This window comes from Pelophylax lessonae, assembly GCF_965119305.1.
Source record: "Pelophylax lessonae genome assembly, chromosome: 3".
NCBI lineage: Eukaryota > Metazoa > Chordata > Amphibia > Anura > Ranidae > Pelophylax > Pelophylax lessonae.
Genome location: NC_138770.1, coordinates 470,527,826 through 470,552,854, shown reverse-complemented (window position 1 = coordinate 470,552,854; position 25,029 = coordinate 470,527,826). Strand labels below are relative to the sequence as shown.

The following is a 25,029-nucleotide window of genomic DNA, read 5'->3' as shown; positions in this document are numbered from 1 at the left end:
AAGTCTTCGCAAAGCAGATGTCTTACAGTTATGCACAGTAGAGTTGAGTAGAGTAGGTTTGAAAAAATGAATGGGGTTAGTGGTTACCGATGGCAACAGCAAGAGGGACCTGAAATTGCACTAGCGTGAATGGAGAATAAAGGTTTATTAGTTCATGTTCATACATAAAAAATACAATATAATCATTTGCATCTTTTATTTCAGGCATAATAAAAACGTATTGACTTAAAACCAGTATTATCAACAGTCTGTTTTTTTATACAATTATACACCTTTACAAAAATCCAAAGTTACACAAAAGCCCTAAATACATACAAAACAGATCAGATTTTTTAGAATCAACACAAGAAAGGTCAAATCAAAATGAAGGCTATTACCGACTTCTGTATCATATAATCTTGTAAACATTTCATTGTTTATTTTGGATTGGAGATGGGTGCATTCAAAAATACACCACCAATCTTAAAAGTAAAGCAGGGAATATTTTCATTAGGTTTATATTTTGTATTATTAATCAAACTTACTATTAATTTTTGATGCGAGTATCAGTTTTTGTGTGTCTCATTGTTTATATATTTATTATTGTAAAGATCTGCAATTACAGTGAGCAAACGTTTGACAACCATTCTGCCATTCTTCTTAGCAACTGCTCAGATAAAATATCTGCATATGATGCCATTCTTCTTAGCAACTGCTCAGATAAAATATCTGCATATGAATTGTTGTTTTATTATGTTGGTTAATGCCCAAAGGAGAAGCAAATCTACTGGGTAGCACTGCCAAGCAGAAAGCAGAGCCCACATATTTAATGACCAAATATGGCTGACCCCATGTACATATATGATTATAATCTATACACAGAAGCAACATTTTTCTAAACAATAATACACACTGAATTATATTCAGCTGATTTCCTTTATACCTTACATAACTTACATAATTTCTTTTACATAATATCTAAAATATCATTGATAAGACTGCATTCTCTTTATATACAATAGTTACATAGTGATCCTCCATACACGATTGGCGCACTAGCTGTATCGCAACTGCAGGCTATTCTTGGGTGGAGGCAGATATAACTCAGTCTTCTGCTACAAATGTCAGTATATCAATGTGATGTAGCATTTGATGTGGTGAAGGAGTGCAATGTAATCAATGTGCATGGACAGCTGCAGTCACAGTGAACATTCAAACATTCGAGATTTGCTTGCGATTCAAATGCAGCCCATGAGATCATGTTAAAGCAAGGTGCTCTCTAAAGGAAACTATTTCACACATAATTAGTGTGGGCTGTCTTGTTAGAAAATGGTAATAATAAAATATTATCTTTCTTCCTCTGGATCAATTATATATGCACCCTTTTGGTTTATATCTCACCAGTATTTTCATGTACCAAGTCATCTGAGAGTTAAAGATGAACTGTATTTTGCTCACATAATTTGTAATAAAAACATTTGCCATTCTGAAGCTTCCCTCCAACCACTTTGCATATTATTTCATATAGAGGTATACTGTAATTCTGTAATTGCCAAATATGCTGCAGAAATCTCCCTCCACTAAGTCTGGCTGCAGCCATTTTAACTTTGGCCAGCTGAAGCTGCTGCCATTTCACTTCCTGGATTTAGAGACACACACACACATATATATATTCACACACACAACAGCTTGCCTGCACATTTCTCCTCTCTTGATGAATAATGGATGTCTGCAGTCTCCTGTTATCTCTGCCCTCATCCAGCCCCCCCCCCCTCAGCTCTGCAACTCTCATTGGCTCTCCTATTACTCATCCCTCCTCCCTTGCTGGCAAACTTTCACAAGTGAGAGAGAGCTGTGCATGATTTCATTAGCCAAGGCAAATTACTAGACAAGAAAGAGGAAGTGGGCTGTATGAGGTATTTACTGGCAGAAAAAAAAAAAAAAGTTTTACTATCCAAAGTTTAAAACAACAACAAGGGCAGAAGATTTAATATGTGGAAAGATGAAAAAATGAAGGAAAGGTCCACTTTACGAAGACAGTGTCACTGTGAGAAATAAGCAAACAAATGGCAGCTGAAAAAAATAATAGACAGTGAAAGTAATTTTCTTCTTAGTCCATTCCGATATGCTCCTTGGCAGCTTGAACCAACTCTATGAGAGCTGAACAATTTACATCATCTGGATGAAGACCAAACTGCTGGATCTGTGGAAAGAAAGTAACGGTTACATAAATAGAAAGCAAACATACTACAGACTGCTGATTTAAAACACTATGCAGATATATATGTGAAAGGAAAAATCATAACAAAATGTAGATTTTAACCTGACCAGCTAAAAGGTCCTTTACCATTTTACCTTAGATTGTAAGCTCCATTAGGGCAGGGACTGAAAAGAATGTACAAGATGTAAAACACTACGTATATTGACAGCTCTCTTTACTTGTAATAGTCTTAATTATAATGAAAAATAATACTTAAAGTGACACTAAACTCTAGGTAAAAAAATGGCACCATACAATATAGTCTCCCTAAAGGAGAAGTATAGGGCCATACCTGATTTGTTCTGCTGTTTGCTGGTGGCAATGGAGAACATTTTCCAATTTATTCCTGCAGCTGAAAATGCACAATTTTGAATAGAAGGAAATTCATTGTGAGCACAGCTACAGTTCCATGTAGGGCAGCCCTCAAAATTTCCACTTCCCTGCTCGCATTTTGCGAGTGGAAAATGATTGAGGCCGAGTGTGGGGCTACCTTTGGGAGCCGTTCTCCCAGCGATCGCCTAGGGGAAGAGAGAGGAAACGGAAAGCTGGCCGGATCGTCACAGAGCGGGGATCGCCCCACTGTAACAGCTTTCATTTAAATTGCTGGGCGCTCGCCGTTACACACAGCACTGCCTCCTGGCCCGGTTCCTTTGATAGACAGAACACCAGTCCAATGCTGGGATGTGTGACGTCTATCATAGGAGCCGATCCAAGAGGTCCCTTCAGTGACCATGAGCTTATCATCAGAACTGTTCAGCAGACTCTGCTGAACAAAGCAATACCTCTGATCAGCGGATGACAGAGCTATTCCCCCAAAAAGATGACCCTCTAATACACTGCTATTTCTCCCACGATTACCCAAAAATACAGCCCTTCCCCACCTCACTAATCTCCCAGAACCCCTCCCTGGATTGCAGCCAGCCAGCTTTCCTTTCCCGCCTCCTGCAGCTGCTGCTTGGAAGGGAGTCTGAAACGCTTGGTGTCAGAGAGGGGGATGACTGGTAAACATGTGTTTACCAGCCCCCTTCCTTTCCTAGGTGAACATAGTGAGTGATCAGTACCGATCACTCCTATTTTCAGCTGTCACAATGGCATAGTAAACAGTTACTAGGCCCTAGTTTATGAATGAATGAACTCTGCCTTTAGTCCCTTTCTCTGTCTAAAAAAAAAGAGACAGAGGTCTGTTTAGACCCCTGATGTCTCTACAAACCACACCCCACAAAAAAAAAAAAAATATAAATCATAGTAAGGCCCCTTTCACACGGGCGCCTGCGTGGGACGGAGTCTGCTCCGATGAGCAGGCAGATGACAGGTCCCTCTCGGCTCACTGTGCAGAGCGAAGATGGACACAGTCCTTCTCTCCTCTATAGAAAGAGAGTGAAAACAGACCGCCTGTCAGTTTCCATCCGATCCGCCAAAGAACCACCATCCATCTTGTTTTTGCGGGCAGGATCGCACTGCTAACATTCCCCGCTCCATAGGGGTGAATGGAGGGTCCGATCAGGTCTGCCTGACAGGTGGACATGATAAGACAGCCCATGTGAAAGGGCCCCTTAGGGTAGATTTACACATGCGCCTAAATTGCCCTTGCCTCTGAAGCCTGATGCTGCGCTCCAGAGGCAACAGACAGGCAGTGGGGAAGCGATGCAACACCTCCTGACTGCCTGTTTTAACCCCATTTTTGCCGACAAATGCGCTGCAACTGCATGCTCTGCGCATTTGTGGGCCGTTTGTTGCGCTTCCCCATTAATTTGAATGTGTAGCGTTCAGCAGGCAGCATTGCTACAATTCAGGTCAACTTTGCCTCGGGCGCAAAGCATCGCAGCCCCAGGATGTAAACACCACCATCAGCTGCCTATTGCAGCTTGAGGGGTGTGGTTGGTGGATGGCAGAAACGCAGCTCAATCGTACATTTTTGTCACCACCTCAACCGTGCAGGCCACTGACCAAACAATCAGAAAGACTTCATGAGTGTGGCCTGAGGGCCCAAAATCCTCTCGTGGGCCTGAGGGCCCAACATCCCCTAGTGGGCCCTTTGCCCACTGCTCGGCACCATGGAGCTCGATTGCCATTTGCCATTGAACACCAGAATTGGCAAGTCCGCTACTGGTGCACTGTGCTTTCCACAGATGAAAACAGGTTCATCCTGAGCACATGTGACAGATGTGAAACGGTCTGGAGAAGCCATTGAGAAGGTTATGCTGTCTGTAACATTGTTCAGCATGACTGGTTTGGTGCTGGGTCAGTGATGGTCTGGGGAGGCATGTCCATGGAGGGATGCACAGACCTACATCCTACAGGCTAGACAATGGATCCCTGACTGCCATTAGGTATCGGGATGAAATATTTGGAACCATTTTTAGACCCTACGCTGGTGCAGTGGGTCCTGGGTTTCTCCTGGTGCACGACAATGCCTAGCCTCATGTGGCGAGAGTATGCAGCCAGTTCCTGGAGGATGAAGGAATTGAATGGCCCCCACACTCGCCTGACCTAAGATCCAATAGAACACCTCTGGGAAATTATGTTTTGGTCCATCTGACCCCCCCAGGTTGCACCTCAGTCTGTTCAGGAACTCAGTGATGCCCTGGCCCAGATGTAGGAAGAAATACCCCAGGATACCATCAGTCATCTCAAAAGGAGCATGCCCCGACGTTGTCCAGCATGCATACAAGCATGTGGGGACCATAAAAACTACTGAATACCATTTTAAGTTTTTGCAATGAAATTTCAGTAAAATGAACTAGCCTGCTGCATCATTTTTCACTTTGATTTTAGGGATGTCTTGGAATTCAGCCCTCTTTAGGTTAATAATTTTAATTTCCATTAAACGATGTAGCATTCTTTCTTTCCAAACACATTACCCAGTCCATATTAGTATAGATATCCAGCATGATATTTTTCCTCATTGAGATCTGATGTGTTTTCCAAGTGTTCCTTTAATGTTTTTGAGCAGTGCATTTTTAAGACCATTTATTGACCGGTTCCCTTTAATGATACAACGGGGGTCTCAGAGGACTCCTGGGGGCACAGAAAGCAATCCAGCAGTTGTACAGCGGTCAGATCGCTTTCATTAGGAAGCCAACAGTCAGCCTGTATCGACACACAGCCATAGGGAGGGTGTTAAGAAAAAAAAAACATAATTTTTGTAAAATCTTACCTGTAAAATTCCTTTCTCTGTGTCCTCCGACAGTCGCCGCCATCTCTAAGTCATCACTATTGGGTATTGACTTCCGCTCCGCAGGAGCAGCTAGGCATAAGACTTAGTCAAAAGAACAAAGACATTAGCATATACACACCCATGGGGGCTGTCCCACTGGTCAATACCCCCCCTGCAGTTAACACTCCTAAACTCAGTTTGGTAGCATAGTAGTAAGTGTACAAGAAAAAACCCCAAAAGAGGGGCGGGGGCGGCGACTGTCGGAGGAATTTTACAGGTAAGATTTTACAAAAATTCAGTTTTCTCTTACGTCCTCCGACAGTCGCCGCCACCTCTAAGTCATCACTATTGGGATGTCCCAAAGCAGTGTAGACTTGAGGGGTGGGAGACGCAACCGTAGAAAAGGCAACGCAGTACCCACATCAGAGAAAGGAACCTTACATGCATAGTAAGAGAACCTCCTGGGCAACAGAAAAAGGCTCAACAGGAGCAGCAGCCCAGGAAAGCAAATAACCCAGGGGATAAACAACCCCAAACGTCAGGGACCCACAACAAAACAAGGGTCCCTCATGACACTGCCGCACTGAGAACTTTGCGGCCAAAGATGGCATCAGCTGATGCTAGAACATCCACCTTATAGAATTTTGAAAAGGTGTGCACTGACTACCAAGTCGCAGCCCTGCACACCCGGGCCACCGAGGCTCGATGCCAGTAGGCCCAGGATGCACTCAAAGATCTGGTAGAGTGCGCCTTAACAGGGAAGGGTGGAACCTGCTCCTTCAATGCATAGGCCTATTTAATGGTCTGTCTGATCCATTTGGCAATGGTTGCTGCAGACGCAGCCATGCCCTTCCGAGGTCCCTCAGGAAGGACAAAGAGGGTATCCGTCTTCCGAAAGGACTCCGTAGACGACAGGTAAACCCTGATCGCCCTGACAACATCCAAGGAATGCAATGCAACCTCCTTGGGATGCTTAGGCTTCGTACAAAGCGAAGGCAGGACAATGTCCTCATTAAGGTGGAACTCAGAGACCACCTTAGGAAGAAAAGGCGGGTGTGGTCGCAAGACCACCTTATCCTTGTGAATTACCAAGTAAGGAGAGCGACAAGACAATGCCGCCAGCTCCGATACTCTACGAGCCGAAGTGATCGCCACTAAAAAGGCAACCTTCTTAGACAGCAGAGGCAACGAAATCTCCCGGATGTTCTCAAAGGGAGAACGCTGTAAAGCGGACAGAACCAAGTTCAAGTCCCATGGAGGTAAAGGCTCCCTTCTGGGAGGAGCCAGATGTCGCACACCCTGAATGAAGGTGCGAATTAAAGAATTAGATGCCACAGGGCGTTGAAAAAGAATAGCCAGTGCAGATACCTGGCCCTTTATTGCTGGTCCACCCCCGACTGAAGGAAAGCCAACACTCTCGACACAGAGTACGAGCGAGGGGAGAACCCCCTGGACTCACACCAGGCGAAATAGGCTTTTCAGGTACGGTAATAAATTATACCAGAGGAGGTTTTTCTAGCCTTGATCAGGGTAGGAATGACCTCAGGGGACAGACCCCTGTCTCTCAGGACCTGGGTCTCAACAGCCAGGCCGTTAAAGCCAGCGGCTGTAAAGCAGGATGGAAGATCGGTCCCTGAGACAGCAGATCTTCCCGCATTGGCAGCCGCCAAGGAGGCGCCACTGCCAGGTGAACAACGTCGGCGTACCAGGACCGGCTTGGCCAGTCCGGCGCTACCAGAATCACCAGGTGCAGTTCCGAGACTAACCTGCAAAGGAACCTGGACAACAACTGAATCGGAGGAAAGGCATACATCAGACGATACTGATGCCAAGGGGCCACCAATGCATCCGAGGCGTCTGCCAGAGGATCGCACGTTCTTGCCACGAACCTTTCCACCTTGTGGTTTAGCCGAGACGCCAATAGATCCACGTCCGGGGATCCCCACTTCGCACAAAGCATTTGGAAGACCTCCGGGTGTAGGGACCATTCCCCCTGGTCCAGGGTCTGGCGGCTCAGATAGTCGGCCTGCCAATTCTCCACACCCGGAATGTGAACTGCTGAGATTGCCGGGACATGAGTCTCGGCCCAAGACTGAATGTCGGTCACCGCCCGGGCACTCCTGGTGCCCCCTTGGTGGTTGATGTAAGCCACCGCGGTAGCATTGTCCGTCTGTACCCGAACCGGACGGCCCCTTAGTCGATCCGACCACTGGAAGAGACAGTTTGTTCGCTCTCAATTCCAATATGTTGATCGGAAGGGAGGATTCCTCCCCCGACCAAGTGCCCTGGGCAGATAGGTTGCCCAGGACTCCACCCCAGCCCGACAGGCTGGCATCCGTGGTAATCACCGTCCACAGCAACGGATGGAAGGACTTGCCTTCTGACACAGCCGGGGACTGAAGCCACCACAGAAGATCCATTCTGGTTTGGCGACTCAATGAGACACTCAGATCCAAGGACTGAGGTAGTCTGTCCCACCTGGCCAGGATCTCCGCTTGAAGAGACCGTGTGTGAAACTGGGCAAAAGGTATTGCCTCGAAGGCTGATACCATCAACCCTAGGGACCGCATGCAGGTCCTGAGTGACGAGGATGGTTTGTCCCTGAGGGACCTGATCTCGTCCTGTAAGGTCCGGAGCTTGTCCTCCGGCAAGAACACCTTTGCTTGAGCAGAGTCCAGAACCATTCCCAGATAGGGGAGACGAACCGAAGGAGACAATGTCGACTTCTGTACGTTGATGGTCCATCCGAACTCCTGGAGCGTCTGTACCGTGGTGGACAGATCGCGCAGTAGGTCCTGGCGGACACTCGATCTTAACCTTCTTAGCGGTATTCCCGAGCGTGGCTCGGGGTTAAATTTCAGAGCCAAAAGCGGTAACCCCGAGCCACACTCGGGGTACCGCCAGAAGCATCGCTGGATCCTGTAAGCAGGGTTACTTACCTGGTCACCGGGATCCAGCAATCTTGCGGTGGATCTTCCTCCCAATCGTCTCCATGCCCCGGCTTCCGTGTCCTGCGACATGACGTTCGCAGGGGGTGTGGAACCGGCGGCAAATTCAAATGTAAAAACACACCAAACACACTGATACTATTCAAAATAAAAAAAAAATCATATTAGTTTGCCCCCCAGTGCCCTTTCCTGCAGTTTTACTGTACTTTTTATGTATGTATAATATATATGTATATATATATATACGTAATTCTTGTGAATGAGCAGCCCAAACCAACTGTATATATATATATATATATACACACACACACACACACACACACACAGTTGGTTTGGGCTGCTCATTCACAAGAATTACATGCAAATAATGGTACCGCTTTCAGCACCTAAAATCCAAAAGAATCATACCGCCAGGGAGGTTAAGAGGATGCCCTGAGCCCTCAGCAGGCCTAGAACAGGCGCCAACACCTTTGTAAAGACCCTTGGAGCTGAAGCGAGACCGAAAGGTAACGCCACAAACTGATAGTGGTCCTCCGCTATAGCGAACCGAAGGTACCTCTGGTGCCCCTCGAAAATGGGGATGGGTAGGTACGCATCCTTCAGGTCTATAGAGGCCAGGAATTCCCCTGGACTCAGGGAGGCCACCACCGAACGGAGAGATTCCATACGAACGAAGTGTGTGGACGCACGAAGCGGTTCAGAGCTTTCAGGTCCAGAATAGGACGCACCTTGCCCTCCTTTCTGGGCACAGTGAACAGATTGGAATAAAACCCCCGAAACCTGTCCCGATGGGGTACCGGGACAATCACCCCCTGGGCAAGGAGGTCCTGCACCGCTTGATGCAGGTCCTGCAGGCGCCCTGGGGTCAAATGAAGATTTGAGGGAAAAAATCTGTCCGCTGGCCGGGAAAGGAATTCGATCTTTTACCCTGATCGAATGATTTCCTGAACCCACCTGTCTGGAATTCGGAGCAGCCAAGGCTGGAGGAAACCGCGCAAATGTCCCCCCACCCCTGAAACGGGTGAGGGCACCCCTTCAGGCAGAGGCGGATTGACCCGCCGTACCGGCATTGCCGCACTTCTGCTTGCCCGCCCAGGGCTTCTTCTGGCTACCTTGGCCCTCGAAGGGCTTGCCCTTGGTCTGATTCCGAAAGGCCCAAAAGGACCCCTGGTGGGGTCGAGAGGCGGAACCCCACTTGCCACGAAAGGACTTGTTCTTGGGGTTCTGGGGCAGCATGTTGCTCTTCCCCCACGTGATGCCTTTTACCAAGGTATCCAACGCCTCGCCAAAAAGGCGAGAACCAGCATAGGGAAAATCAGCAACTGTTTTCCGTGATGTCTGGTCAGCCGACCAGCTCTTCAGCCAGATCAGTCGATGGTTAAGGACCGCGACACTAGATAGGCGTGCTACCAAAGGGGCCTCATTTAAGGCCGCATCGCACAAATACATGACTCCTTGGTGAATTTGATCCACCATATCCAGCCTGGCAGGTGGGACAGAATCAGACACGAGGTTGCTCCTAAGCACCGCCTGAGCCACCAAAACGAACGTGAAAACAGGTTTGAGCAAGGAACCCACCACCGTGTAGGAATGGCGGGCCAGAGACTCCAACCTCCTGTCCGTGGGATCCCAAAAAACCGGGGTCTCAGTAGGAATCAAGGTAGCCTTGTTCAAAACTGCCACAGTGTGATCCACCTGTGGAGGTACACACCATCGCGATTCCGTAGCCGGTGCAAAGGGATAAAGTAACTTAAACCGACTAGGTACCATGAATGGACGTTTTAAAGTGCGCCACAGTTCATTAATAGTGTAATGAAACTCAGCGGGGCAGAGAAATACCTGCGCCGACTTGCGGGTCTGTGTGTCCCAAATGAGGACACGATGCCCGGAGGACTGGGCTCATCCTCCAAATGTAGAGTTTCCTTTACAGAAACAATCAACTCATCCATGGTCGCGCATTCTTCAGGCGACCCCGGGGGAGAAACATCAACCCCCTCCACTCAGACCCCAGCGGGTCTAAGGATGAGCGAGACCCTGAAAAGGGCACGCCTGCTGCAGCAGCCATATCACCATCTGAATCAGAGGAAAGAGATAATCGGGGCCCCTTCCTAGCAGCACGTTCAGCCATCAGTACCTCCATTTTGGACACTAAGGACGCCACTACAACGGCCAAATCAGGTATAACAGGGGCCACAGCAGGACTGGGGTCCCCCACCAGGGCTGGAGGAAATTTGTTATCCTGAGAATCCATTGCTCGAGGTGAAAATAACAGTGCAAGAAAAGGGTACTGTCTCTTTAAAACCGCTGCGGAGTGCGCAGCCCACCGCTATATGTACAGTGAAAAAAGACCCCCAATAGGAGAAGAAAACTGAGCAAGAAATGACAAAACAGAAGGTTATGGAAGAGACAGTCTGCAGAGCCCCACAGAGTGTTACCACCTAGATCGCGGCTTCAGAGGAAAAGGAAGTGAGTTCATAAGAGGCTGAACTATAAGCTGCAAATGACCCAGGGAAAATGGCTGCCCATAGAACTGAATGGGAGACTTCGGGAAAATGGCCGCCGACATGTGCATGGAACGATCGGTCTGCCACACGCAAGATGGCGCTGGATGGCGCCAAAATAGCATGTAAATCAGCCCACAGTGAAGCCAACATGCTTGCCCAAATTAAAGATGGCGGACCGCGCGGTTTTTCCCCGCTGCGGCTGCCACACACACGTCTGCACCCCCTAACACACACCGAAGTGACACAGGGGAAGGGGCCCCCACACAGATACACCGCATGTATAGAGAAGACCCCCACAGGGATCGCAATAGGGAGCCCCACACCGGCACAGACATGGGGGACACACAACAACACAGGACTGCCACCCCAGACAGAGGCCCCACACAGAAGTACTTACCTGTACCAGATGGCGTGGGGTGCCTCTCAGAATGGAAGGCCGCTGTCCTCAACTGACAGGGAATGCCGTTTTGCCAAGGGCATTACACTGCCTATTGCAGATGTGTCCAGTGAGGTAGCCACCTCACAGCTGCATCCCTGCTGCGAGCAGGGATGGGTTGTTCATAATGCCAGGACGAACCATGGCTGAACGCTCGATGGCGGGCTGGGGGTCCCTCTGCCCTGGAAAACCAGGGCGGTCAGTCCGATTCCCTGCTCCGCATGAATCCATCCTCATCCGAAAAGTCGACTAAAAACTAAAGCTGACAAAAGAAACAGCTAGTATAACAAGAAAAAACTGACATTTTTGAAAGAAAATCAAATAAAAAAGATCAGAAGGCTGAGACCGAAGCACCAGCACAGGGAAAGCCTAACTACTCCTGATGCTAGGCAGAAATAAACTGAGTTGGGAGTGTCAACTGCAGGGGGTATTGACCAGTGGGACAGCCCCCATGGGTGTGTATATGCTAATGTCTTTGTTCTTTTGACTAAGTCTTATGCCTAGCTACTCCTGCGGAGCGGAAGTCAATACCTAATAGTGATGACTTAGAGGTGGCTGCGACTGTCGGAGGACGTAAGAGAAACTGGATTTTTGTCTTACTGTAAAATCCTTTTTTCTGATGTTCATTGACGGACACATCTTTATATCTTCTTTGACCGATGGGTTATGCTGCTCTCTTTAGGAGTAGGACACTAGGCGGAAAAGGGTCAACAAAGCTTGACTACGCCTATAGGGCAGTCCCAGGGGGTATACTCCCACTTCCTGCTATAGGATCTCAGTTTTGTAACAAGCAGTGTCAGAAGAATACATACCCGACTCCACAGAGGGGTGGGTACTGCGTCAATGAACATCAGAGAAAAGGATTTTACAGTAAGCCAAAAATCCAGTTTTCTATTTCGTTCATTGACTGACACAGCTTCATATCTTCTTTGACCGATGGGATGTCCCAAAACGGTGTCAGCATGAGGGGTGGAAAAGAACACAGCAAAAAAAAAACAAACATATTTCCCAAAAAGGGCTAAACTTAGCCAACCAGGTAAACTGGGAGCTCAACCAGGAACAACTGGAGCTCTGCCACAGTGGCCTGCATAACTTTAAGGCCAAACGCAGCATCTGCAGATGCGAAAGTATCCACCTTGTAAAACTTGGTGAATGTACGTACAGACGACCAGGTGGCCGCTTTGCAAACCTGGACCACTGACGCCTGATGACGGAAGGCCCAGGAGGCACTAAGCGCCCTCGTAGAATGTGCCCTAACAGGGAAAGGTGCCCCTTTGGTGATTGACATATGCCACAGTCGTGGCGTTGTCCGATTGAATCCTTACCGGACACTCCCGTAGACGATTTGTCCACTGGGAGAGGCAAAGCCTGATCGCCCGAATTTCCAGGATGTTGATCGGCAGACTGGACTCCTCCCGAGACCAGAACCCCTGGGCTGATTACGTGCCTAAGACACCTCCCCACCTGGACAGGCTGACGTCAGTGGAAACCACCGTCCAGTACATGGGAAGAAAGGACTTTTCCTGCCAAAGCGCCGGGGAACGAATCCACCATAGAACAGGTTTAGATTGTCCAGGGAACATGTATTTTTGTCCCATTTGGCTAGAATCTCTTTTTGCAGAGGTCTGGTATGGAACTGAGCAAATGGAACTGCCTCAAAAGTGAAGGCCATCAGGCCCAGCACCTACATGCAAGTCCTGAGAGGCCACCGGTGATTGGATAACAGGAGCCGAATCGCATGCTGAAATTTCAACCGTTTTGTTTCTGGAAGAAACACCTGGGCTGAATCCAGAGTCAGACCCAGGTAGTTCAGCTTGGACGGGGTCAAGGCTGAACTTTGAAAATTCATAGTCCAGCCGAACTCTTGCAGAGTTCGCACCGTGATGTCCAGATCTTCGTTCAGAACAGACGAAGAATCTGCTCTCAGAAGAAGATTGCCCAGGTTACCTCAGATACCCCGCTGCCTGAGTAAGGCTAACACCGGGGCCAACACTTTTGCAAACACCTGAGGAGCTGAGGCGAGACCAATAGGTAACGCTACAAATTGATAGTGCTCCTCACCTACAGCAAAGCAAAGAAAATGCTGATGCCTGACAAATTGGAGTATGAAGGTAAGCATCCTTGATATCGATGGAGGCCAGAAAATTCCCTTGATAAAGAGAAGCCACTACTCTGCGAATGGACTCCATTCTGAATTTCTGAACCCGCACAAAGTGGTTCAAGGCCTTGAGGTCCAAGAAACTTGCCCTCCTTCCTGGGAACTGTAAATAGGTTTGAAAATAAACCCTGAAAACATTCCGACTGGTACAATGACTCCTTGTGACAATAGATCCTGAACCCCCCCCAAAAAGGCCCTGAAGCCGATCTAGGGACAGACACAGGTTGGAAGGGAAGAACCTTGCCGAGGGCAAGGACCAAAACTCGATCTTGTAACTGGACCGGATCAACTCGTGGAGCCATTTGTCTTGAACGAAAGAGGTCCACGGGTACAGAAAGAAGCGAAGACGTCCCCCCACCCCAAGTATGGGTGGGGGCGTCCCTTCAGGCAGAGGGCTTATCCGCGAGGACAGCGGAGCTCGCCTTAGACTTACCAACCCAGGGTCTCTTGGAACCTCCCGGAAGGAACGGGAGGATTTAGAACCCCTGTCCTGCGACCCCACGGGACGAAAGGGCTGCGCTTGTGGGCCAAAAAGACCGGGCCACGTTTGCGGCGAGACCTTTTATGATCTCTTCCATGGACAAGTGGTCCCCCACAAAAGTGAAATCCGTCAGCACCTTTTTAGAAGCCTGGTCCGCAGACCAGCATTTCAACCAGATCATGCGGCGCAGATTCACTGCTGTCACCGACACCCTGCAGGCTAAAGGGGCCGCATCCAGGGAGGCATCACAAATACACTGTAACCCCAGTATCAACTCATCCGGCAGCTCCGCCGGTTCATGAGTATGCTGACCCCCTTTCAAATCCTAGTGTAAAAACTTTTCCCATTCTGTCAAGGTCTGGGAGACCAAGGTTATGGCACAAACCGGCCTCAAGATTGAACCTGCCACAGTAAAAAGATGGCAGACCAGAGATTCAGCCTACTTAACAGCAGGGTCTTTACCAGACCTCCACTGGTAGTAACGTGACTTTATTTAATCTAGAAACCTGAGGGTCCACCACCGGTGGCACTGTCAGTTTCTTTAAGAAGGACCCCCCAAAAGGATACCTCCTAGCGAAATTCTTAGGTATCCCAACCATGCGTTTCAGAGACCCCCACTGACTAGCGACAATCTCTTTGAAATAGGCAGGAAAGGGGAACACCCTAGTCACCTTGGATGGTCTGCTGGTGCCAAACTGTACAGGCGCAGCCGACGCAGAATCAGCTGTGTCCTCCATTTTAAACGATTCCCGCACTGATACAATCAGTGCCTCCACAAGCGCCTTTTCTTGCGCAGATGTAGGGGAAGAGGAATCATCCTCACTATCAGAGCATTTGAAGTGCATGCACGCTGACCCTGTGGGATTACTTGCATTTGCGGCAGTCAAATCAGCCTCAGAATCTGAAGAGGCAGAGAAAAGAGATAAAGGCGGTGGGCGCTTTTTACTAGGTCTCCTTTGGAAAGCCATGTCTACTTTTGACACCAATGACTGCAGGACCACCGTCATGGCCTCCATGGCAGACTGAGACCCAGAGGGTCCCACAGCTTCTGAGAGCGGGTCGGGTCGAGTGGGGACACATGTTCTAGGGGCTCCATGGCACCCTGGGGACCATCAGCAAAAATAATGTAGAATTATAAGGCACGCTGTGAAACACCCCCCACCACTGTCTCTGGTGGCACTACAGGTTCCAGCAGTGCTGTAATAGCAGAAAAACAGGGAGATATACCGCCCCAGGACTCACCAAACAACTCAGCAGGGGGGAGAGAGAGAGAAAGAGAAAGCACCAACAGCCTGCAGCACGGCGATCTGAAAGGAAGAGGAAATGGCAGTGCTGTCACTAGAGGCCCCCCGCCGAGCACCGCTCCATGCGGCTTCAAGAAAATGGCCACCACATTAATTATGGGAAACCACCGAAACATGGCTGCCGGACTACAGTAAAATGGCCGCCTGAGCTCCCATACATGCGGCTACAGGAAAATGGCCGTGCCACTCGGTGGGCGGGCGATTCCCAGGGCTCTTCAGGGACCCAAGAGGTACTGTAACCAGCAAGAGGGGCCTATATAGGGATCCCCCTCAGGGCTATACCACACAAAAAATGTAAACAGGGCTGCCTCAGCATGCTCTCTCCCCCCTCCAGCCACAGCTTACTTGCACCCACAGAAAGAATTACAGTTTAAAACAATTTAAAACGGTTCAAAATCAGTAACACTACTCAGGCATCCTGCAACGGGAATAGGGGAGGGGGAAATTCTGCTAGTGAGAGGGGGGAGCACATGGATAAGAAGAGCATGAAGGGGACCTCCCGATCCTGGGAGAGGCCCGCACCCACCCCAAATTTTTCCCAAGGGAGAGGGGGACACTACTCACCACACCTTTGGAACCAGGCGGGCACCACTCCGGGCAGGTCACCTCCCCATCTTGGAACCGGTGGTACTGCGGGCCAGAGGTACGCTGCAACTTGGGTGTTTCAATCGCAGGCAACCCCCTGTCCAGTAGGGCTATGTCGTGTCCGACCTAGTGCAGAGCTGTGGTCTGCACGAGCTCGCTGGCAAGACTGGGGAGACCGTAAGGATCTAGGATATCCAGTGAGTCACCCAGTCTGGCAGTTGATTGTAGTTCCCACAGGAACAGACTTGATTGTAGAAGAAAAAAAACAACAAAAGGAAAAAAGTTCCATTCAAAAAAGGAAAAAAGTTCCATTCAAAAAAGGAAAAAAATGCCATGACCAGAGATACCAGCAAGGAGCTAGGTCCTTACTCCTGACTAGGCAGGAAAAAAACTGAGGTGCTATAGCAGGAATTGGGAGTATACCCCCGGGACTGCCCTAAAGACATAGTCAAGCTTTGTTAACCCTTTTCTGCCTAGTGTCCCACTCCTAAATAGTGCAGCATAACCCATCGGTCAAAGAAGATATGAAGCGGTGTCCGTCAATGAACGAAAGAGAAAAACCCTGTCAACACCATTGCAAAACATACAAAGGTGGTAGTAAAAGGGTTAAGATAAAATTATACTTTCAGAGTTAATCATTTCAGGTGCATCAAAAATAAAAGGTGTTCAAAAATGTTTTTTCTTTTTCTTCAAAAAGCAGCCACAGATTGTGTAAACCTAAAAAAGTTAAACCTTCACAGATATGGGGAGTATATGTTATGACCCTGCAAAATGAAGTATGTAACTGGCAGGATCACCAGATGAAAATAAAGGAAAAAAGACTGGGAAAAAAATCACTGCACTAAGAAGCTTATGATTTCCACTAGGTTCATTTTTCTGGCTATACATTATAAGATTGTCTTGTACAATTTTCCTTTAGCTGTACCAAAACCATATAATAAGTTTAGATATACTAACCCTAAACTTTCAATTTGTATGCAATCAGACGGGCCCTTGCACTACATAGTTGAAGGTATAGTTAAAGGAATCTGAACAAGAAAATTATATAATGTATGGCCAGCATAAGCATCATATTCCTAGAAAGGCTATTGAATTGTGTTACCAGTGTCTGCATGCTTGGTCTTGTTAATATATATGCAGTTGCGATGGGTTTTTGCAGATTACATGCAGATAAACTATGTGTGTGTGTAAGCAAAAAGATCTGGCATTCAGAGATCTATATGTGTACAGTTGCCTAGCAGACCAGTTGGAAAACTGCTAGGTGGTGATGGGTAATAGATTCTAAATCAGTCGTCTTGTGTGTGGATGCATGCGGGACAGTGGAACAAGTAAAGTGTGCTAGGATTCCAGTTCATAGGATAGCCTGGGGAATTTCAAGTGTGTACATCGCTAAGATATTCTCTAAAGCCAAATGTATGTAAGATATTTTTTGCCTGTGTGTTGCCAGACAGCTAAATAGAGGGGAAGTCTCACACTAGTGGTATTCAGAGGTAGTGCAGGCTGTGACAACTGTATAACAGCGGGTTTTAGTTGCTCAAAACAAGCCCCCCTTTAATTTCTCTTCCACCAAACAAGGCCCTTGCCCAGGTTAGCTAGTTGCCACAGGTCTCTGACTTCTGGTGGCAGTCATGGCATATTAGATATGCTCTTGTACGGCTACCTCTGTCTGGACTGGGGAAGTTGGGGTTCCTGTGACAATTTTCTAGTGTGCTGGTTGATTTCAAAGGATATGTGATGGGCCATGATTTGGATTTTGCAAAAGCGTTTTGACACAGTTCCCCGCACACAGCTAATGTGTAAGGTAAAGTCTACTAGCTTGGAAAGATTGGTTTGTAATTGGATAGAAAATTGGCTAAAAGATAGAATTCAGAGAGTAGTGGTTAATGATTCTTACTCTAAATGGTCTAAGGTTTTCAGTGGTGTACCCCAAGGTTCAGTGTTGGGACCCTTACTTTTTAATATCGTTATAAATTATATAGGGTCTGGGACTAAAAGTACCATTTCAGTATTTGCAGATGACACCAAGCTTTGCAGTGGAATAACTTCTTTACAGGATGCATCCAACTTACAAGCAGACCTCAATGCACTGTTTCATTGGGCAACTATGTGGCAAATGAGGTTTAATGTTGATAAATGTAAAGTTATGCACTTGGGGGCTAAGAATATGCATGCATCATACATTCTAGGTGGAGTAGAACTGGGGGTATCCATAGCGGAGAAGGATCTGGGTTGTTCTGGTAGATCATAAGCTTAATAATAGCATGCAATGCCAAGCTGCGGTTTCCAAAGCAAGCAAAGTCCTTTCTTGTATTAACAGAGGCATGTACTCCAGAGAGCGAGATATAATTTTGCCCCTGTACAAATCATTAGTAAGACCTCATCTGGAATATGCAGTTCAGTTTTGGGCACCAGTTCTTAAAAAGGATATCGGGGAACTGGAGAAAGTGCAGAGAAGGGCAAACAAACTGATAAGAGGCAAGGAGGAGCTTAGCTATGAGAAAAGATTAGAGGAACTTAATTTATTCTCTCTTGAGAAGAGGAGATTAAGGGGGATATGATCAACATGTATAAATACATAAGGGGTCCATATAGTGCATATATACAGAGGACAAGGGGGCACTCTTTACGTCTAGAGGAAAACAGATTTCTTTTCCAAATATGGAAAGGTTTCTTCACCATAAGAACAGTGAAAATGTGGAATAGACTCCCTCCAGAGGTGGTTCTGGCTATCTCACTAAATTGCTTTAAAAAAGGCCTGGATTCTTTCCTGGTAATACAAGTGGGTACTAAAAATCTTTTAGGTAAAGTTGATCCAGGGAATATCCGATTGCCTCTCTGGGGATCAGAAAGGAATTTTTCCCCCGCTGTAGCAAATTGGATCATGCTTTGCTGGGTTTTTTTCGCCTTCCTCTGGATCAACTGCGGGTATAGGATTGTGTATACAGGATTGTATGTGGTTGGGTTTTCAATACTGGTTTTTTTTTTTGTTGGTTATACCAGATGGACTTGTATCTTTTTTCAACCTATGTAACTATGTGATACCTCATGTGTCGGACAGTCTCCTTTGTCCCTGTTGGCGAGATATTTTTCCCACCAAAATATCTCACCAAAAGGGGTACAGCGATGAGGAAGGCTGGCTGACATGCGAGTTATCACCGCCCTTTACACATCCTTGGAAATCAACTAGCACACTGCCAGATTGTTGACAGATTACTATTTATAGAAAAGCATGTATATAGTGTCACATCTCAACTACCAATAATGTCACCCACTTTTACCACCCAAATTTAGGTTACATCTGAGCTCTCTGTAACATCACCCCACTTTGATATTTATGTATGACACATAACTGGGGCCTAAGTAGGTCAAGTAGCATGTTACATAAAAAATCTCTGGGGTCGAGGGGTAAAGGTTCCCTAATTGACTTTCAGCACTGTTGACATTTTAGCTGGTTTTCCTACAGATAGGAGAGGGCTACTGCCCACAGATCACCATATGAATCCACTGCATCTGCGGCCACAGACTACATACTGGATGTTTACAATGCTAATTTGTGTACTCACCATTCTTGGGCATTGACCCTAGCCATATAGAGGTTCTTTATTGGCTACAGCACAAAAATGTTTCAGCCTGGTGTAAGGCCACTCTCCCATGTTACCTGGAACTTTTCCAGTGGCATAGGCACCAGGACTCCCACTCTGACCTATATCACAGATTTCTACTCATTCCTCCTCAGCAGGTGGTCTGTTAACACAACACTGAGTTCCTATGGCCCTTCAGTGTCAGAAAGCAAGTACTCGTATCTTGTGTCAGCAAGTAAGAGCAGCTGCTGAGGGAGTAGATTTAGATTCGCCTTTAGTCATTTCTTTTGTATCGCACATTACCGAATATGAAAAGAAAGCCTTGTTTGGCCTTTAAAAAAAAACAATGCATATATTGTCTTGTTATCTTTAGTAATGACAAATGTATTAACGTTATTACCAAATAAAAAATGGGTCCATAGCAGAAATGTAAAAATTGCTCTGGTCCATAGGGGGTGAACAGGTGTAGGAGGTGAAGCAGTTAAAAAGCAGGGACATGACGACTGTTAGGCCATATCGCTAATTTTATAAAACTGGCCCATAGTTATTGGAGACAGAAGCCTTTTTTTTTTTTTTTAACATTCTTCTGCTGTGCTAGTACATGGATATGGATATATGTGTAATTCCTAAGGGTTAAACTTCACCTGACTCAATAAAATTAGGCTGTTTTATTCAATGATTTCAATCTAAATTGAAAAGCATTAAACTCATTTTACATACCTGATTTGCAAAATGTTCAACATCAAGAGCGAGCTGAAGTCTTATTTTGTTGTCATCCGTAACTCCTCCATTGTTGCTACTACTGGAGAATGCAGTTTTACGTGCTTGTTTCAGCCTCTTAAGACTATCTTCCATTTTTTTTACCGAACTTAGAACATCAGACACAGTTTCATAGTACCTAGGAATATTGCCAAAACCTTTAAAAACGCATATATAAAATAATTGTACAGTAATGTAAAACAAATGTATAGCATTAAAAGAAAAATGTAACCCGCGCCCCTACGGAGCTAAAGCAGCAAACTCCTAACTCTGGTAGGTTAAGGGTAGATAGAAGAAGAAAGGGGGAGTTGCGCTATAGCATAAAAACAGATCACACAGAAACCAATGACAGGAATGTGTTAGATATATATATCTGGACTAAAATACACAAATGACTAAACAGCACATAATCAAATATGTGTAAGTTTGAATCATAAACCAATATAACCAAAATTGGAAACAATATACAGTCCAGACAGATTTATTATAAAGATGATCCTTCCAGCCAATGAAGCCAGTGGTACAAGAAAAAGAACAGTTCAAATATGTGTACTGCAGATGTCATCCACCCAGGTGATTAAGGAGATGACAAACAACGTGAAGTGCTGACATTTTAATAACATGTCAAAAACAATATGAATCTGAAAAAACAACAATGTTGTGCAGTAAGTGGATTTTATGTACTGGAAAAATACTTTTCCACAGCAGTTCACTGGAGGAACAGCAGACCTTTAGGTCTGTCTCTTAAAGCCTGGACATTAACTTAAGCAGAAAGCTACAACTTCTCCCTGAGGGTTACATCCCTCTGTACAGGCAGTGAGACCACTCAATAATCAATTTTTGCTTGCGGCATTCATAGGGGGATGACCAAAATCAGTGCCCTGATAGAAGAGAAGTCTTAAAATGTTTCTAAACTCAAACGTAAAAAGGTTAAAAATTGTAGATTACCACTATGTAGATACGGCGGCTGCATTCGCTTTTTTCTTTTTTTTTTATTATATCCTGCTAATGACAATTCCTGTCCTAGGGTGGCTATGCTTAATGTTCCTATGGAGAAAGCCATATTGGCACACTGGGCTGCTCACCAGCTTTGGACTACAAGCACATCTCCCTCTCTTCACTACTATCACATGGAACAGTGAGGTAAATTATGTAACAGTTTACTTAAGATAGCTTGGAAAGAGGACACATAAAGTAAAATATAGTAAACACGAGAACCAAGGGGGAAGTAAAGGCTTTATGTACGTGGGGAAACAGATGCTTGATGCCAAATAGCGAAGTAAGTTCCAACTGATCAAACAGAAGGAGACTTGTTACAGAAATAATAGTAATGAAAGCCATGTACAGTGCTCAGCATAAATGAGTACACCCCTTTTGCAAAGTAAGATTTTAATCAATCTCAATGAACACAAGAACAATTTCTAAAATTCAAGTTTTATGGCACATTTGTTCAGCTCATTACATGAAGCTTAATGATATAACTTAGATTTCAAAATCTTCAGTTTTACGCAAAAATGAATACACCCCACAAGAAAACCTACTACATCTAGTATTTTGCATGACCTCCACAAATTCTTAGAACAGCACCCAAGTCCTCTAGGCATGGAACAAACAATTTGGCGACAAATTGCAACATCTATCTTTTTCCATTCTTCAAGAACGACCTCTTTAAAAGCCTGGATGCTGGCTGGACAGTGATGCTCAACTTGTCTCTTCAGAATTCTCCATAGGTGTTCGACTGGTTTCAGATCAGGAGACATACAGTATTTGGCCACTGAATCACTTTCACCCTGTTCTTTTTCAGAAATGCCACAGTGACATTAGATGTGCGTTTTGGATCATTGTAATGTTGGAAAAGGGCACAGAGTGATGGTAGCATCTACTCTTTCAATATAGAGCAGTACATCTGTGAATTCACGATACCGTCAATGAAATGCAGTTCCCCGACACCAGCAGCACTCATGCAGCCCCACAGAAGGACACTGCCACCACCAGGTTACACTGTTGGCACCATGCATTTTTCTTTGTACTCCTCACCTTTGTGAAGCCATACAGTTTTGAAGCCATCAGTTCCAAAAAAATCTATCTTGATTCTCATCACTTCAGAGTACAGTCCCAGTAGTCTTTTTCAGCATGGGCCCTGGCAAATTCTAGGTGGGCTTTTTTGTGCATGGGCTTTAGGAGAGGCTTCCTTTGTGGACGACTCCCATGCAATGCCATAGTGTACGCCCTATTGCGACACAGGAAACAATCACCCCAGTTTGGCTTTCTACTTCTTTAACTAACTGCAGTTAACTTGCATGGTGATTTTTTTAAACCTTTCTCATCAGAAGACGCTCCTGTCGATGTGTTAACTTCCATGGATGGCCTGGACGTCTCTGTGAGATGGTTGCAGTTCCATCTTTGTTACATTTTTGTATCACCTTTGCTACAGTATTCTGACTGATAAGTAAAGCTTTGCTGTTCAATTTGTAGCCTTCACCTTTCTTGTGTAAAGAAATTATTTTCTTTCTCAGGCCTTCTGACATTTCTCTTCCTTCTGCTGCGTACAAAAGGCGTGTGTCTTACGTCCTGAGTCACGCCCAGACGACGTCTTTTGATGACGAAAAGTTGGCGAATCCAGACGTAACGTCCACGCGCCCCCTTACGGAGCCGGCCTCCTTTACTGCTGTATATGCTGTTTGGATACACGCGGGACGCCGCGATTGAACCCTCAGCTGTCTACTTTATGTGCCTGCATTTGTCTTCCATATTGTGAGTAGTGCTTTTAAATAAATATACTTTGTGTGGTTTATGGGATTACACTATGGTCCTTTGTCTTCATTTCCCTCCATATATTTATCTGACCAAACGGAGTGACTAAGAGAGATTAAGAGGTATCATCCACCTTCTTGGATTCACCGATGTATGGTTGTTTATCTACATGCTGGGAGAGGCTTTCTCATTTATTTGAGTAGCCATGGCGCTCTGGTAAGCTGCTTTGATCATTTGTGCACTGAGGTGTCCCCATCCTACACTTTCCCTGGGTGTCACTGGAAGGAACGTCTCTCATAGTATTTTTGCACCTGGATTTATTTGGACTTGTATTATTTTCTGGGATCTTATTCACCATAATTTATCCTGGACACTATCCGTATATTATTGTTTGTGGATTAATTTCCATACTAGTTATTCACATTCTTAGCGCTACACTTTATTATTATTGTTTCTATGAATCATTGTTGGTTGATTTTGTGTTAGCTGCTTTTCACATTTTTCATAAATTTATTCATCATTTTTTTAGCGCAGAAACACCCCCTTTAGAACTTCTGCTGCCATTGCAGACAGCATGAAATTGGAAAGGTTTTTTTAACCCCTTAACGCTGACGTAACACAAAAATGCGTCCTTCGGCTTTAAAAGATTGTACTGGGGTGATGCCTGCTGCTGCAAGCATCACCCAGTTACTGTTTTTTTTAGAGCAAACGGTCGGCTTTCCTGTGAGAACAACAGATGCAGCTAAGCAGCCACTCAGCCGTTATCACAAGCAGCGAGAGGGGGCATCCCTGCCGCTCCCCTGGCTGGCTGGGGACCCAAACAAAGCCTGAATCAACTTTGATCAGGTCTTGGATATAGTAACCCAAAAAGCAATATCATTACATCACTTCCAGTTACTGGAGCCTTAAAGGCGCCAGATTTAAAAAAATGACAGTATGGGATTTTATAGACCTCAGATCCTTCCATAAAGAGTACCTGTCACTGTCTATTGCTGTCACAAAGGGTATTTTTACATTCCTTGTGACAGCAATAAAAGTGATAAAAAAATATGTAAAAAGGTACAGTGTAAAATAAAAAATACAATAAACTTAAAAAAAGAGCTCCTCTGTAAAAAAAAATAAGACTTCTTCTGTAACTTTAAACAGACAACCGTTAAAATGTTTTTAATTGTTGCCTATGGAGATTTTTTTTAAGTACCATAGTTTGTCGCCATTCCACGAGTGTGCGCAATTTTAAAGCATGACAGGTTAGATGTTCTATTTATTCAGGATAACAGCCTCCTCACATTATACAAAAAAATAGCAAACCATTTTCTAGCAAAAATACGGATTTTAACTTGTAAGCAACAAAGGCTTAGGCATGAAGGGGTTAAGTAATGTCCTTTTAAAATCTGCTGGACACCCGTTTAATGAATAATTAGACTTACTTGTAGTTGAATTCTTGTTAATTAGGATTTTGTTGTCTAAAGTTTAGCTTTGCTTTTAAGACTTTCATTGGGGTGCATTCATTTTTGCAACATGGTCTTAAATTAATTTGTTAGGAAAAATACTTTTTTGTGTGTGCAAATTAACAAATCTTGGTTGCAATCAATGGCCCGCATTTGTGGGGGGGGGGGGGGGGTATTTTGTAGTATAGTGTCCCATAGAAAATGTTGATTCTGAAAGGAAAGTAAAGGTTTTCTGACAAATCCGTTGGGGTGTACTCATTTATGCTGAGCACTCTATACCCTAACTGTTCTTTCCACATGCAGAGAACGAACTTCAATCTCCTTAGGCTTCATGTACACTAACCACCCCTGGATGTCGGCCGCAGAAAAACACTAAGCACTGCAAAAACGCATGTAAACCGGTACCGGGGTCAGCGGCCTTTGGCCAAAATCCTTCCATGTTCAGGAGAGGGAGCTTTAGCTTCCCCTAAATGTGGCTGTCCCTAAACTGTGCTAAAAGCCTACATGTACATGGACACAAAGGCTTTTATTGAGTTGCGTTGATGAGCTTTTGCCATTTTTTGTGAGTTTAGGAGCAGCTAGTGTACATGAAGCCTTAGATTAAGAAGGAAATGGGCAAATGGAAGAAAATTGAAATTTTGTACTTACCGTAAAATCCATTTCTCTGAGTTCATT

At 45.6% G+C, this 25,029-nt stretch overlaps 1 protein-coding gene across 1 annotated transcript in view; it reads right to left on the bottom strand.

Annotated features, from left to right (window-relative positions):
- Positions 1-2,055: 2,055 nt before the first annotated feature.
- Positions 2,056-25,029, bottom strand: part of COG2 (component of oligomeric golgi complex 2) — a 216,650-nt gene continuing 193,676 nt past the window's right edge. The window contains exons 17-18 of the mRNA XM_082251217.1: positions 20,114-20,291; positions 2,056-2,182 (exon numbers count right to left, since the gene is read on the bottom strand). Coding sequence (XP_082107343.1) covers positions 2,090-2,182; positions 20,114-20,291 — 271 coding nt within the window. The 3' untranslated portion in view covers positions 2,056-2,089. The remainder of the gene's footprint in view (positions 2,183-20,113; positions 20,292-25,029) is intronic.